The 16,797-nt window shown below is 36.1% G+C and overlaps 1 protein-coding gene across 7 annotated transcripts in view; it reads right to left on the minus strand.

The window, feature by feature from the left end:
* The window catches only part of SLC4A10 (solute carrier family 4 member 10), a 150,789-nt gene that overhangs the window by 25,454 nt on the left and 108,538 nt on the right, over positions 1 to 16,797 (minus strand). For all 7 annotated transcript variants that reach the window (XR_004418494.2, XM_033065130.1, XM_033065132.1 and 4 more), the window contains 7 exons: positions 15,178 to 15,335; positions 13,278 to 13,365; positions 12,644 to 12,790; positions 11,991 to 12,091; positions 10,439 to 10,613; positions 10,120 to 10,253; positions 8,762 to 9,007 (listed from right to left, as the gene is read on the minus strand). Coding sequence is in view for 6 of the 7 variants with exons in the window: in XM_033065130.1 (XP_032921021.1) it covers positions 8,762 to 9,007; positions 10,120 to 10,253; positions 10,439 to 10,613; positions 11,991 to 12,091; positions 12,644 to 12,790; positions 13,278 to 13,365; positions 15,178 to 15,335 (1,049 nt within the window). In the remaining variant the exon portion in view is untranslated. The remainder of the gene's footprint in view (positions 1 to 8,761; positions 9,008 to 10,119; positions 10,254 to 10,438; positions 10,614 to 11,990; positions 12,092 to 12,643; positions 12,791 to 13,277; positions 13,366 to 15,177; positions 15,336 to 16,797) is intronic.

The following is a 16,797-nucleotide window of genomic DNA, read 5'->3' on the forward strand; positions in this document are numbered from 1 at the left end:
TGTGGGGGCAATATTTGCTGCCAATCTCAACACATCCATTTCATTACACTGAAGACAGAAATAATTCACTTTTCACCTTTACACTTTTGGATACTTCAAGACATTCTGATCTCCTGGTAGCAATTCAGATGTTCAGATGGGTGACTGTACACTCCATGGTATCCTTGACATCCATGATGAGTTGGCACACATGACAGGATCTTTATTGACTCATGCCTTTGTTTTCAAAGTAGCTGGAGGCTGAGAAATCTAAAACATCACTAGATACCCAGTCACAAGTCCTCACCTCTATTTAAAATGTCCATATTTTGCAGTTATACAGATATTAGTGGAGGTTGTTTTCTTTTAGGGTGCTTAAAAATCTAATACAGCCTAATAAAAAGTGGGTTATACATGTGAGATAGATAAATAAACCGTTTCAGACAAGATGGTCTTCAGACAACTCAGAACTGCTGTAAGATTAGAACTGACAAAATGAGAATATAACAAAAAATAACCTGAACCTGCTAGCTAGAAATAATAACCAGAGCAAGGAGTATTTCTTGCCTATACACCTTCCAAGGGGCTCAAGAAATCTCTTGCGAGTCAGAATGGAGAAAAAAGGTAGCTTAGAAATAATAAATTTTAGGAATGCAAGACAAATGGGTATCCCCTGGAGCCTGCACCGCTCTCCCTTTTATAGGAGGACCAAAATTTCAGCTAAATCTTCAGCAACAATTCAACTGTAACAGTAGAGGCAGTATAAGGTCACTCCCCACTTCCCTTCTTTGCCCTTCCAAACTCCCCACAATTTCTTAGCTGTTTTAGGTTTAGGTTCATAAGCCTCACTCATTTTGTTCACTTCATTAATTAGAGGCAGCCATCCTAACTTCACTGCATGTAACATCTACAACTTGTCCTGTTTTCAGAGAACAGAGCTAGGATCTGACAACAGCAACTTCAGAAAATTGCAGACAACTAACAGTGTTCTTTGTTCCACAAAAGGAACAGTTATTACTATCCTTTATAGCACCAAAAAGACTGTCTGTATCATCCCTCTTTCTTTGGACTATGGGAAAGGGAATACTACTTAGCAAATTAAAAACCTGTCATTTTATATGTCAAGTTGGGGAATATTTTTCCCATCCTTTTTAGATTAGCAATAAAACAGGTATGGTGGCTCCTCACCAACTAGTCAATTCAAAGGTTCTGTACTAAAACCACTTTGATCCTAACTGTAATTTTGTGTTAACTGCAAAACAAGAAACTTACTACCTATGTTTATTTATGCAATTCAAATTAACCTCAGTCTAGTCCTTCCAATCCTTACCATATCCACCTCTTACCCCTGATTCTTCAAGTTGTTTCTCCTCTTTATCATGCATGCTCTTCTCCCCATTCCAGATTCATAAAAGAGCCTCAGACACTATTTTTGTGAGTAAACAAAACACATTTAAATGGTGCAGCTCCCTTTGAAAGCCCCATGGCCATTCATCCCTCAGCAGTTGCCATTTTTCTGTAGGCTATCTTCAATACTAGGAGACACTTATTATTGAAATTTTTATACAATTCTAAAGGCACTGGTTTGGAACTCTTATTTTTTCAGCATTTACATATTGCAAGCTACACCTATTTATACAAGATAAGGATATGATCTATAAAACATGCAACTTCAGCTTCTTCCTAATTAGTCAATATACCATTTCCCCTTCCTAGAAGGGAAAAATGCCTTTCTGGCTCACTTAAGATAGCCTGAGAATGAGATTTGCTCAATATGAATATTTATAATACTTAAAAAACTACAGGCAAGTATGACAAATAAGTTGCAAAATGTGCTTGTTTAAACAATATGTCTCACTGAATATCAGAGCACATATTTGGTAGTATGAGTAGGAAGGTTTTCCCCTCGCACAGAGGACACTGAGCATGCTGTGCACTGATCACATAACAGAGACAGAGGAAGATGACAGGATGAAATGGAAGATAACATAACTAGGTTTGCTTTTAAAGTAAGGTATGTGTGTAGGTATTCTTTACATTGCATTTACAAGGCTGAAGTGTATTAATAGCAGAATGCTATACATGTTTTGGTTTTCCCCAAATACACCATTTTCATGTGAATTATGTGCATTCACAGAATCTTTCTGTTTGTCTAACAACTTCTATGGGAAGAGAACAACAACAGTATCATAAAATGTCTTTTCTGCTGTCTCATACCTACAGTACCTGTATATCTCTGGCATTATATTTACCATATTCCTTCTCATGCCAACCTTCATATCAACTAAATCAAAGTCTCAGTGGAGAAAAGACTGGTAACAAAATAATTAATAGTGATGGAAAATGGACTTGTCAGTTAAGTTCTATTCTCAGTATCATGAAACCCTTTCACAGCACAGCTGTCATGGCAAGACAAGATTTTTTTCTTAATTTATTTATGAGATCTGCCATCCTGAATTACAACCATTAAGTTATGCAGCCCATCTCTGACAGTCACGAACATCAGTAGGCATCCACATATATTCTCTAAGGTTACAAGTCTGTACAGATTACTTGGTTAAGTTCAGGAGGAAAATAGAAAAGCCTATTAAAGCACCTAAACAATGCACTCAACAGCACAATAGTTTCACAGAGAGAGAAAAAAAAGAAAAATCTGAGAAGAGGAACTGATTTTAGACTGAGGAAATCTCAAAGAATCAGGTTCCTTTGGATAGCTCATCAAGAGGAAAATGGTGTTTTGTCAAGGGGAAAGTCTAGAAAATAGATTTATAATCATATATTAGCTTTCTCAACCTTGATGGTTGGGTTTTATTAGCTATGTGGTGCAGTATGCAGTCCATGCATTGGCAGCAGCACTATGGTATGGAACTGCCATACACAGAAGTTCCTATGCAGAAAAGCAGTGTAACTCTGGGGGATATTGAGAATTCATCTGAAAGATCTCACTGTGAAATATTTCTAGGGTGTCATTTCACCCTGCTTGCAGAGTTAAGAGCACATACACTTGAGGGGAAGGGGTTCAGTATGATGCTGGTACAGCAATAATTACTGCAGTACATTACAGTGCTATATGGTCAGCTGGAGTTTCGATTGTTCAGGTGCAATGCATCAATACACATCAAGGTGCTGTAACAAAACCACCCACGGATGTTATGTAAGCCCTCCTAGATTTTGAAGGCACTGTGTAGACCAGCTCTCAACTACAAACTGAATGCTGGGGGAAATAGCTTAACAAGGAGATCTATTTTCAAAGTGGAGGGGATGAGCAGCAGGAAAGAATAAAACAAGGTGGGCACTCTCTGGGTTCAAATGAAGGAGAAAGAGACAAACATGTTAGTTGGGCTGGGCAGGCACAGAGAAATCCTGGAAAAAATAGAATGAACAAAAAGAAAGCCTGGATTCCATGGTTTGTCAAGAAGCAAAAGGGAGCCATCAGCTAAACTCAGTGATGGCACTTGCATGGCTCTGGGAAGAAGAGGGATATTCTTAGGGAAGGACACACAGGACATGGCACCGTTACTTAGCTATAGGAAAAAAACTATAAAGAAGGAGACAAAAAAAAAATCTATATTCATATCTAACTTCTAAGAAATCATTACAGGAATTGGAATTCAATTATATGCCTGGGACCATAATAAGAAATACTGTGCTCATCATCACTGACTCTTCTTATTCCACCTGCAGCTTAAGGGATACAGGGTATGAACCATCCTAATTTGCACCCAGTAATGATGTATTTAGATCAATTCATATAAATAATGGAAGATTTAAAACTTGCTTGTGCGAAGAGGGGTATGCAAAAAAGTAATCTTCACAATGCCTTCTAGAAGCAATGGTTTCTATAGCCTGAAATTATACTGAGATTGACATGATCTTGGCTCCCTAATTACATCAGAGTGGGATTTTCTACTCCTAATGCTTAAGTGCATGTCAATACCAAGACAGATTGCAATATGCATATTACTATGCCAAGAAATCACTTTAAAATTATTCAATGTAATCTGTTAATAATTGAGTAACTTCTGGTAAAGAATTATTAAAACAACATGAATTCATCACTTTGAAAAAAGAATTAATAAAAACCAGAAAGGTATATAAAATTCCTTTATATACCAAAAAGGTACATAAAGATTTAAGCAACCTCACCCTGGGAAATAACTGAACTTCTGTATTCTAAGATAACTATCTTATAATGCTTGTATTTTGAGGAAAACTGGATTGCTTTCTAAATTACTACATTCCTTTCATCCACAATGCTTATTCTGTTTTCCTTTTAAAAACAGTGGGTTTTATCTGGTCCAATATGGGGTTCTCTTTTCCTAACAAAAATAACATTCTAATATTTAATATACACACTAAAACTGATGGGCATCAGTGTTCCAGACAGGTTTCACTAACTGGAGATATATTTGCTACCCAGGGTAGGGAAAAAACAGGAGGAGGAGAGTGCAGAAATAAGAGTTGCTATGCCAACCTACAAATGCTAATGGCATGACAAATACAAAAAGGTCACGTAAAAAAAAAAAAAAGAAAATCTTTGATCAAGAAGTATTTGTATTTAATTTAATAAACAATGTAGCTACCCTATTCAAATTCCTTCAAAACAATGCAGTTTAAAAATAAAAAAATACAGCACAGTACCACACTGAAAATCAGGTTGTCTTTGTCCTTCTTTTGATTTATTATTTAAATGCCTTATTCTTCATCATCTATATCAAAAATATGGTGTTTTAGGAAAAAGTTACATATAGATGCTGAATGAATTTGCCTGCAAGCAGATAATGTAAAGACTAAGGGTAATACAGCTTATATAATTTAAATACAGAGTAAAAAATAAAATTTAAAAATGAGTAAAAGTGCATCATGTCTAGTTTTATATTAACTGGATCATGCAACAAGATTTTTTTGTCTTTTTGAGGTACAATTCTGTAATGAACTCAAAATCCATCTTCTACTTAAAATGGCAAAATGCTAAATGCAATTTTTAAATAAATCTTTTAGGATGATTTTCAGATGAATTTCAAGTATTTGGATGTGCTTGATTAAAAAAAAAAAATCCCAACTGTTCTGAATGTCCTTCCTCTAATCTTCTAAGGTGCATTATGGCAGATATTAGTAATGACTCCTGTACTCTCAAATATAAGAAGATGCATGCAGCACAGTCTTTTACATCAAATTCCTGCAACAGAGACTGCCCACCAAAAATACAGAATGGATTTTCTTTCTTACTTGAATTACAGTTTCAATCTGGTTGAAATACCAACCATTTTAAATGACAATTTTCTTTGTCTCTCTAGTACTCCAAAGAGAGCACTAACAAAATGCCAATGACTTTTCCTGGGTCAAACTCATGTCTTCACCAGGGCAAAGGAGCAGTACTGGAATGTAGACAGACTACCTGTGGACATCAGAGCATCCTCAGAAAGCCCATGGGACAAAAGGGGATGGCTGGGCCACAACACACACTGAAAATTTCAAATATATTCAGAGTTCTGAGCAATTTATCATCAACTTTTTGAGTGGGCAACAGAAATTTTACAGTATAACTTGAGTTTTCTAGCACAGAATTGCAGATCCAAGATAAAGTTTTACATAAGCTTTGGTTGAGCATTTCAAAGAGAAATGAGTTACTCAACCTTTTGAAGATCACCCATGGCTAATTAAAGACCTGCCAAGGCTTTACTAACAATTAAAAACTTGTCTTTAAAATCCCCAAAGAGGAATATGCAAACAGCTGTTTTAATTAGCAAAACAGCAGATACTAATTAGCTTCTGTAGCAGAGTATGCTGATCCTTTAAGGACAGGACCAGTTTCAGCCCAAGTTTGTTACCCATTTAAACTACAAGTAGAAGGCCTGGAATCAGATGCTGCAGGAAGAGCTTCTAATTCCTTGCGAAATCAATATTTCCCAACTTCAAGTACACAAAAGAGAGATTTTTATTTTGAGTAAACCTTTATGCTTATCCATCGTTTAGGTCCCCATCTTTCCAGAACTGTCTCGTGCACAGGCATTTGGGCAGGGACTGAGAGTATTTGAAATGTCTTCTGATGATCTCATGGGAATGATAATTGTGCCATCTCACCTGCTGGGTAAAAGGCCACTGCATCTGGACAGAGTAAGACTCATATGTGCACATTTGCACAGCTAGCCCATGGAGTTCAGGTTGCATCAAGTCTGCTGTGAAAGCACTGGGTAGCTGATGTAGAGTTGTTGCAACTAAACACATCTTTCAATTCTCCCAATCTTTTGGGAATGGTTCTGAATAACTAAGAAACCTCAGATGAAAGAGAAAGAAATGGAGAGAACAGCAGAGGCTGGAATTATCCTTTTGCTGTGTTCAGAGCACAGGTCCTTGGAAAGCGGCAGATATGCTCTTACAAGATAATTACCATGCATTGATTGTTCTAAAAATCAGTTTCAAAGTTTAAAAATCTAACTCCCATCCTGTAAGAGCTATATGTCTACATCCAGGCATTTTGCTGTTAGTGGGGTCAGTTACTATGGACATGATGAATAATAAACAGGAAAATGCTGCAAGTAGAAGCTACAGTGTAAGTGCCAAATGTGAGATGTAATACAAGAGTTTAAAAGGCAATCTATTTGTACTATCTACACAGAGAGAAAGAATAACTGAAAATATAGGTATGAAATAATGAACTCAAATAACTATAAAATACTATCTATATCAAATAAGTTTGATATCAGTGATACCAAATGATTTTGATATGTGTGTTTGAAAACACCAAGCAGTGGTGAAATCTTCCAAACATCTTGAAAACACTTATCTCTTAGGAGCTGTGTTTTGAAAATTCTAAAACTGTTGTGCTGATATTCCAACACTCTAGGCCAGGACAGGTCAATAGGTGTAACTGGAGGATGACAAATGCTGCTCTTTTACCATTCTATGTGCTCTGCATATTTTACATTCATTGCTCAGTCACCACGAGCAGGCAGCAATAAAACATCACCCTTCAAAAACCAGTCTGGGATTCTGATTATTGAATGGCATTCTAACTAAAACCAACAACATTTATTTGTTAACACAAGGATTATAACAAGAAAACATTTTCACAAAATATAGACATAGCTATGATTGTACCCCTACAAGTAGGACTGTTGAACTCATTTCTCTGAAATCTATAGGAATATTAGGGGATTCAGCTAACCATGAACACAGCTACCCAGGAACCCATGTTTCTACTTGTACTTATGCTTTCCAGGACATATTTTAATATCTCAGCTCCACCTGATAAATGTTTTCTAAATAATTTTTTCTCTTTGTGTAGCATTTGAACATCTGATTTTCAGAATGCTAGGAGGACATAATGTTCTCTTTTCCTTTGAGACAAGTACTTTGAAGTGGTAAAGGAAAAGAAAAAAAATCCACAAAGACTGTGCTATATGAAGGTCATCAGAGCAAAATATCTACTTTATAGAAGGTGAGAAAAATTAAATAAGAGGATATAACCTCAACTGCATGCATGGTCTATTCTTGATGTCTGTTGCTTTCTCTTCGAATTAATATTCCTTTGTCTGCTGATCAAACTATTAGGAAGGAATAATAATATTTTCAGATATTGTGATGGGAATATGTCATGACAGAACTATAGTTTCTCTAATTTTACTTGTTCTGTGTATTAAGGTATATAACGTACATTCAAATTCAGGATGTGCTAACTATTTTTCTAGTGATAATATACACAAAGCTAAAATGTTTTCTCTGTTGCTGTGTTCTGTTTTTCCCAGCTTAAAATGCAAATGAGACATTTGGTTGAGACACTCCTGTTTTTCCAGTGAACAGAAGATGTGGCTCTGTTCAAGCACTGTTGTTTTAGGGCCCCACCCAGCTCATGCAGAGGGTTCAAATGGGTTCAGTGAAATAATAAAGACATTCCTGGAGAGGAATTTTCATTGAAAATGCTTTTTAATGACAATTTATTTACTGATATGACCTAGCTTAACTGGCCTCAGGACAGACTAGGATCTTGTCCCTCATTAGAACAACATTTTTGTTCTCATATCATAGAAACAGGTCTATGAGGATTTACTTCTCAGCGAAACAATACTGATAAAAGCAATTCACTTTTTTATCCCCAAGTAGAGTAGTACCTGTCTAAATTTCACAATAAAGCTGTTAAAATGGAGTTAGATTAAAAATCTTTGTAATAAGAACAAATTGATTATGAGCTACTGAGATGCATCTAACAATTCTAAATCCAGCTCAGCTCTTGTGGATTAAGCTCGGACCTTAAATGCCAGAGGCTAAAATAAATGAGGTACATCAATTTTTAACCTTTTAAAAAGGTGAATATTTCAATTTGGGGCAAAAAAAAACCCATTTTAAAAAAAAACCAAAAAACAAGACAAATATGATATACAAACATTATCTGAATATCCTGTTGCCATTGAAAGATTAAAAATCATAAGTACAAGGTTATAGGAAGAGACTATGAGTTAAGTCTCATTAAATAAAAATTAATAGAGACCTAAAACTGAGATCTCTATTCTAAGTCCTATTTTTAATTCTAGGATTTCCAAGTTAATTATCTTCAAGCTTTTCCAAACCCCAAGTCTGGAAATATATTTTTTACTTATCTTAAGTAAATGTGTCCTGCTTATATACATCCTCCCAGTAACTACTACTTCCATAAGACAGCATAATGACTGAATAGCTTCCACATGCTGCAACTACTGCAAACTTTTCCTGCTGTGCCCCTTGCAGAGAAAACAACCTATGGAAAAAAAACCCCTAACAGTTTAACAGAAGAAATCTTACTTACGAGTACTTTGTCAGCAGCTCCAAATTATTATGCATGTTGATTGGATACGTCTCACTGAGATGAAACAGCTTCTCTAAGGCCTCATAAATGAAAATGATGCAGATAAGAGAAGCAAAGGCTTCTTCAGTAAACCGGGTAATGTAGCAGACTAGGGAGCTTGCATCAGTGGCAACAAGGATGATGCACAGGATTGCTGTCCACAGCCCAATGCTGGCTCTCAGAGAAAGGTATGACAACCCATACTCTCTAAAAAGAAGAAGAAAAAAAATTTGTCCAGCCACAGTAAATGGAGACAAGGCAGCTCCAAAATTTCTCTTTTGGGGACAGCCTGAATCAGAAATTACATACTTACTGTGAACAGAAGATGCTATCAAGTCACCTCCTGACCAGAGCTCTTCCCCAATTAACAGGACACAAAGAGCTCTATCTCTATTAAAGTGATCACATGAGCAGATTTGAGAGTAGTCACACACATGAAGTGTATAAGGTCCACTCACTCTTTATCCCATATCCTGCTTTGTGAACAACCAGCACCTGTCAATTTCTTTTTAAGCTGTGAAAGAGTAGCTATAACAACTTTCATCAAAATTCTGCTAGCTTATTGCATATGATAATAGAGCTCCAAACACACCAGGTGACATTATCACAGCAAACTGAAAGGTCTGTCTGAAGGTGCGAGAAAATTTGAGTGCTGAGCAGGGTTTCCTACTCTGTGTAGTGCAGAAGACGCTGGTACAGAAGTCCCTGTCACAGCAATGAGGCAGAAAAGCAGACTGGATAACAGACAAGCATGATGGGTTCCAAATGGAGATAGTTTTTACCCACACTGTGGCAGAGATATATCAAGTACAGCACATTAGCCTAAATGTGTCTTTTCTGGACTGACACCTCACCCCCTCTCTGTCCAGGTGAGGGAATGGCCTGGTCTGCATCAGTGACTATTGAAAGAGGGCAACATTTCTACTGCACTTACTTGATTGGTGAGAGGCAACACCTTTTGAGTTAGGGATGAGGTAAACCACTGATTTAAACATATTGTCACAGAGTAGAGAATGAGAAAATTTGAAAAAACAAACAAACAAAAAACCCACAAACATCCTGAATCTGTCACTCCCTTCAAAACAGCTGAGGGTAGGGGGAAGGGAGGAAAGAGAGTTTAAAAGCAACAAAAGCCCAAAATTTAAGAAAATTCACCTTTCTGCATTACCAATTCACTGCACAATTTCTGGACTTCGCAACATGACAGAGGCAACAATTTATCTTGCAGTGCACTGCTTAGGATTTCAACTTTGGGATAGGTGTCTGTACTTTTACCTAAGAACAAATGAAGGATGATATATATAGTGATCTTCACTTACTTGCAAAATTTGAATAAGATCTTCTCAAACACTAAAACTGGTCCTGTGCTGCCAAGTATAGTGAGAGGCTGTCCACCAAAAAGAGAGTAGGCAATTCCAGTCATGGATGCTCCAAACAGTGATTCTATTGCACTCTGAACATGATAAAGAGAGAAGTGTCCATAAATTTTCAAACAGGTTCTTTTTGCAATGTCTTAGACCATAGCCCTCTAAACATTGAAACACCAATATATAAAGGTGATTCATGCAACAGTAAGGAAATACTAACCACAAAACTAGGAATGTAAGTTTGTTTTAAAAGTTCAGATTTAACACATACTATACGACCTTCAGTTGCTTCTCCCAGCAGACCACCAAACGTGATGACAGGAGACATGCAAGCACAGTAGAGAAACAGAAATGATGCCAGACACTGCAGACTGAGAGCATCCCTGAAGTCACTCCAGAAGAAGGGAGCTTTTCTTTTGATATCTAAAATTAATCCTCCAAAAAATCTAAAGAAAACATAGAAGAGCTCAAATTAATTAAGGAGTCACACAAAACTTTCTTCAACAGTATTGCTTCAACCACACTGCAGAGAAGCTACTGTTCCTTGATCAAATGATCCACAGTCCTATGTTTCACCCTTCATAAAAAAATAAGTTTATAGGAAGCCTGTCTTTTTAACTTCAGCCAGGAAATTATTGTGGTTTTAAAACAAACTGATTTCCATGTCTCTTTTATAAATTTTTCAACTAATCATTCAGACCACAAAGTTCTGAACAGTTGCTTGCCCCCATGAACTAAATCAAACTGTTTATTACGTGAAATAATTCTTTACATTTGTTTAATTAGAGGTAACAGAGTGCCTATTTGCCAACACATTTATATATAGATCTTAGCATTCTTTATTTGAGAACCTGTTCCTAAATGACAGAAATGAATATATGCTACCAGTTGTCAAGGACAAGAACTGTCATCTTTTGTCATTTACACCGCGTCAAGTACAATCAAATATTTAGGAACAGACGTTCCCTTACAAAATACCATACAGCTAAAGTAAATAACCCCATAATGCTCTTTTCCTCACAGGCACAACATGTGTCAGATGCTGCTGAGGTAAAGAAGGTGTAGTGCTACTACCTCCTAAATATTAAAACAATCCTTCAAGCTGTCAATTAGCAGATTCTCTGGTGAGAGAACAACTTCCAGCCAGACAGGCCATCATCTCCCCTGCCCTAGCGTACATCAGCACTGCAGCTCAATCTTTAGCTTCATGCTAAAGGTAGGAACAATATTTAAATATCAGGAGGCAGTAAAGAAATATCTATTGCCCAGCTACACTGCACTAAGGCAGCCACTGACAGCAGATGCGCTTACACCACACCATATTAGATGAGAGAAAATATTCTTGGGGCAAATTCTTCATTCTGATGTATATTGCAGCCACCAGGATAGCCACAGCCTCGTGTACCAGAACATATAATGGCTTACTGAGGTAAAAAAAAAATGCTAGAGCTACACAAGCCAGAAACTTCAACTACAAAACAGCTGTAAGTACTCACAATATATGGCACAATACTACACCAAGTTTTCCTTCATCCTGTACAAAATCAAGAAACCTTAATCCAGTTTAAGAGAGGTCTGGCCTTGGTAAATATTAGAGAAAGGAGATGCAATAAATACAATGAGAAACCTCAAACTCTCTTTCCCTCTCCTGCTCTCTGCAAAAAAGCATATATTGTCCTCTGCAGCTACATGGCACATGCAAACCAGGACAAAAGGCTGAAAGAAATCATGAGCCAAGACACTTTTGAGAGAGAACCAGACCCTTGTGATTCCTTTTGAACATCACTTTGAACACTTAAGATTTTGAGTATGTTTTCACTAACTTTCCAGTACGTTGCAGTTCTGGTCCAGAGTGTCCCCCAGGATGTTCTGCTTCCCCATGGGCTGCAGTTCCATTTGGCACTCCTGGGATCTTACGCTTCTCCTACCAGAAGGAAAAGATTTTTCTCATGGGTTTTAGCACCGAAACAGGCACTGAAAGTTAAAAGCTTAAATGTAAAAATTTTATTATAAGATCCATCAACATAACTTCCTCATAAACTATAGAGGAGTTCTATTACCAGACAGTTAATAGTAAAAAGAATCGTGATTCTGTGAAAAAAAAAAAATCTTGTCTCAGAAAACATTTTGAAGAATAACAAGCTTTGATCAATTCTTGCAATAATCTTAGAAAAAAAAGCAAACCATGGATATTTGGAATAATCAAGGATGCTTAAGACCACGTATCACTGAATTTAGTATCTTTAGATACAACTGCCTGTGTTTACTCAGGAGAGAACTAGTACTGGACTAAACCAAATGTCATCACTATACTGTATTGTTGTAAGTCAAGGGTTCTTCTAAAGAAAATTAACCTAAAATAAAAAGAGCATGAAACATAGTGACTCTGCTAAATGCTAAATTAATGAGACTTAAATCTACATCATAAAAATTCATCATAACTTTTAAAAGTGTCTGAATTTTACACTGTACAAACCTGAGAGGGAACATTCTTAGGTGGTTCTATTCGAATTGTTGGGTCCCACTCTCCAGGAGGGAGAACAGTAACCTGATCAAGAAACTCGTCAATTCCAGACACCAAGTCATTGCGGTCTTTTGCTTTGTAAGCAACATCATGGAATACCTGTGAAAAATTGAGAAGTATGTGTGGGAGGAAAAAGAGATGGAGAAAGGAACTCTCTCTAAAAAAATGGCCCTTCTTCTCTGAAATGGAACACACTTTGTAAAGTTCCCACTGAACAAACAATCTCAGCTTCAACTGAAAATAGCTTCTGGTACATAGTTCTCATAGAAATTCCAGCTGCCACAGAAAAACACCCATATGGCTGCTAAATGTTCTAGAGATTTTGCAGCTTAAACAAAATTAAGTCCACTGGAAAGCAACTGTGTAAAACAGAACCTTATTGGTGAAGATAGCTGTGCTTGTGAATATTGTTTCTCATTCTGTTATCCCCTTACAGAAGCATAATCTGGGCTGTCACAGGACTGTGAAAGGAACTAGAATGCTCGTTGTCATCACCAGAATGATTAGCCACGTTTCATCTGAAGGACTGGAGATTCCCTGTTACAGCTCTTCCATTAGTACAAAACTGAACTGTGAATAAAAATACCTCATCTGTCATTAGTGTCGCAATTGATCTTCCAATCTCATGGTATTGTTGGCCTTTACCCAGTGGTCCAAGAAGAATAAACAAAAATCTGAAAATTAAAGGTAAATTTGATAAATTGGAAAGGATGAATGGTTGAAATTAATATAAATATTACAGAAATATTTATCTAAAATGTGGACTAGAAGAATCTCTCAGATAAACACTATATATAATCTCCTTCAAGATCATCACACATGCATTTAAACATGAAGCTCTGCTTAGAAAAAAAAAGTGAAAATAGCTTCCAAAAATATATCATAAGCTTTACAGTCAGTCTTGACTGAAACTACCAAAACCTCCTTACATAATAAACCTTAACTTACATAATAAATGTATGCAATTGTAATCTATGTGCAGAACACATTCTTTAATTCTGTTAATTCAACAGAATGGTTATGGTTACATAAATTATTGCAATATTGGTGAAGTTAAATTAACCCAAATGAAAATAATTTTTAAATAGTTTTTATTTCCATTAAGTCTCTGGACAGTCTCTACTTGCGGCTGTAGGCAAGTAAAGTTCCATAAAAGGCAGAGGATTCATTCCTGAAATAACTAATGAAAATAACTGAAATTCTCAGTTGTACTAAAATGCAAAAGACAATATTTTGACGTGTATTACTGATTTTTTTTTTTTTTACATGCACACTTTTGCAGAACACTTAATTGTCCTAATTTGTAACTCTTTTTATTTTGACCAAAAATCAAGAAATCTGTTCTTTTCCTTTCGGTGTTTTTTGGGGGTTTTTTTTGGGTTTTTTTTGTTTTTGTTTTTTTGGGTTTTTTTGTGGGAACCTGGGGGAGGTTAGAAGTGAAAGCTTTTTCCAAAGCGAATTTGGTTCCTCAATGTTTCTTATGCACGCACAAAAACTAGAAAACATCAGAAAGTAATATTCAGAGTAACTACAAAGTGCAGTTCAAAGAAAATGTTACTGTTTATCTGCTTAGAAGCAAGGATCCGTCTCAGCATTGCATTTCATAGCATAACATGAGTGTCATGTGTGAGTGTCCTGAGTGTCACTAACAATTGGAATACTTCACTGCCTGCTGTTCTACTTTTATAGAAACTAAGAGAGGGAAGGGGAAGAGAGACAGAATATGTGTACAAACACACAAACAAATTAGAAAACAAAGTGGGAGTGGGGGGAATACTGCAATAATAGTTACATCAGTGAACACAGATACTGGAGAATCACTTTGGTGCTTTGATCTGAATTAACCCCAGCAGGACATAATGTAACCACAGATCTATCCCAATGCCTTCTATTTGAATACAAGGTCTATTTTAGACTTTCTTTTTTTTTAATTCCTCATAATTTGTACTCCATCAGAAAAAAGTTTCAAGTTGGAAAAAATCTAATAAAAATTTCTGATTAAAAGTCACACTCCCTACCATTCAAAGCAAATTTTTGAAGAACATATTTACAGCATCTTCTCCATTCGCTATCCATTCCCTCACTATCCCTAGTCAACCAAATCAGTTTGCTTTTTGTCTTTTCTCAATTCCTTCATTTTTTTAGCTCTGTACATAATTATGCAGTATCACACAAGTAGTTTCAGTTCCAGATTAAATATTCTGCAAAGCTGAATATTTCACCTTAGTATTTCATCTGGAGTAATACCAGTTTTTATAGTATAAATTGTGTGTTAGAGCCTACATTTCTACATCTGTGAATCTCACAACCAGCATGTGTCTGAATATACCCACACATCATTTACAGGAAGAGCAGAAGGCTGAGAGGTGTCTTTGTTAAAGAGCAAACCAAACTCCTCACCCAGTAAATGCCAAAGCTGAGGGCCACATCACTCTGTTTCCACAAGGTACTCAGGAAAATACAAAGTAAAATCAGCCCAACTGTACCTGGTTGGAATTGGAACTTCAGCCAGCCCTGTAAGCAGCACTGCAGGAGACAACCTAACAAAAGCCACAACAGCACGGTCCAGGAACTCGAGCTCACCAACTAAGATGTTTGATGCTTCAGCTCCAGGTGGTATCTTTTTCATGAAGTGTAGGTCAACCTGGGAAAAGTATATTAAATTACAACCTAGAAGTTACTCACAGGGATGCAGTTCCACTATTCTTGTCTGTTGAATATTTTTTTTAATAAAAGTGTTTCTCTAAACCAAACTAGACATTAATTTGACTGATATTTCTTGGAAACAAAGCAGTGAATAATTAATTTCCAAAAAATCCAAATAAAATTCAAAAATATTTTTAAGAATATAGGATTAATTTCCTACTAATGCTTTTTATCTATATTCATAACAACATAAATACTTGATAACAATCATAGCAGTAGAAGAAATTAAGACACCTTATTTTTCCATAGTTAACAATTCTGGAAATCATTAATTTGTAGCTCATAGTTATTCTGTTATTATCTCACAGAGAAGAACACTGGATTCCACTACACATAATTTTCCTTTTTCTACTCTGGGATGCATTTTTGTTTTCAGATTTAGCAGAAGACAGCTGCCCTTCTGCTGAAAGTATCAGAAAATAAGCTATCATGAGCATTGAGTGTCTCAAGAGCAAACTGAAGGAACAAAGTGGAAGAAAAACTTTGGAATTTTCAGCAGCAATGTTGACTTTTGCAGGATGATAGAAAAACAAAGACACAGTTTCATTATGATATTGCTATAATAAGTTCAAGGTATTTGCATAGGAATGCAAATACTCTGGAACAAAGACTGACATGGAGTAATAAAGTATATAATGTATGTCTGATTTAATTATGCACCAGTATTGTCTACATTTCAAAATGCATGAATTTTGTCATTTGCTTTCCTTTTATTAATCTAAACACAACAACAGCAACCAAATCCAATATAAACTGTTAAAGTGGACCATTTTAATGTCTATCTTACAGCCATCTGTCAGTACTAGTTTGCATAGTTTTTGGTAATATTTAGAAAATTGTTTTCTTGCAAATGGCTCTGGCACTAAATCAGAATTCAGATATAACACAGTTGCCTGTGTAATGAAATCATGGTTTGCTGAGATCACAAAGAGATATCTAATGCTTCCTGAAGCTATATAGATGACTAAACACCTCACAAAGTTAAACAAGAAACAGATCAACCTGGAAGGTTGGAGACCAACTACTTTTTCAAGGTAAATTGAAAATGTGAGGTAAATTCTCTTCTCCCCTGAAATAATGAAATAACTCTTCAGGATTAAATACATTACTAAGGATCACTCTACATCTAATTTTGTCACAGCTTATTGTAATTGAGAGGAAGAAAGCAGTCTTCAGGCATATAGAAATCTGCATTCTGTGCTGAGTTTACCTTGTGAATGGATGGATTTAGCATTTAAATGCATTTAACATTCAATAATTAATGTCACATATACAATATTCTATGGTTGTGACATTGAGGCTGTCTAACACACAGATCACAAGATTCAAATTTAAAATAAACATTCTGCATCCTGTCTACCAGAAAGTATTACCAGATATTTCCTATACTATTTAGCAGT

This window comes from Catharus ustulatus, chromosome 7 (assembly GCF_009819885.2).
Source record: "Catharus ustulatus isolate bCatUst1 chromosome 7, bCatUst1.pri.v2, whole genome shotgun sequence".
NCBI classification, from domain to species: domain Eukaryota; kingdom Metazoa; phylum Chordata; class Aves; order Passeriformes; family Turdidae; genus Catharus; species Catharus ustulatus.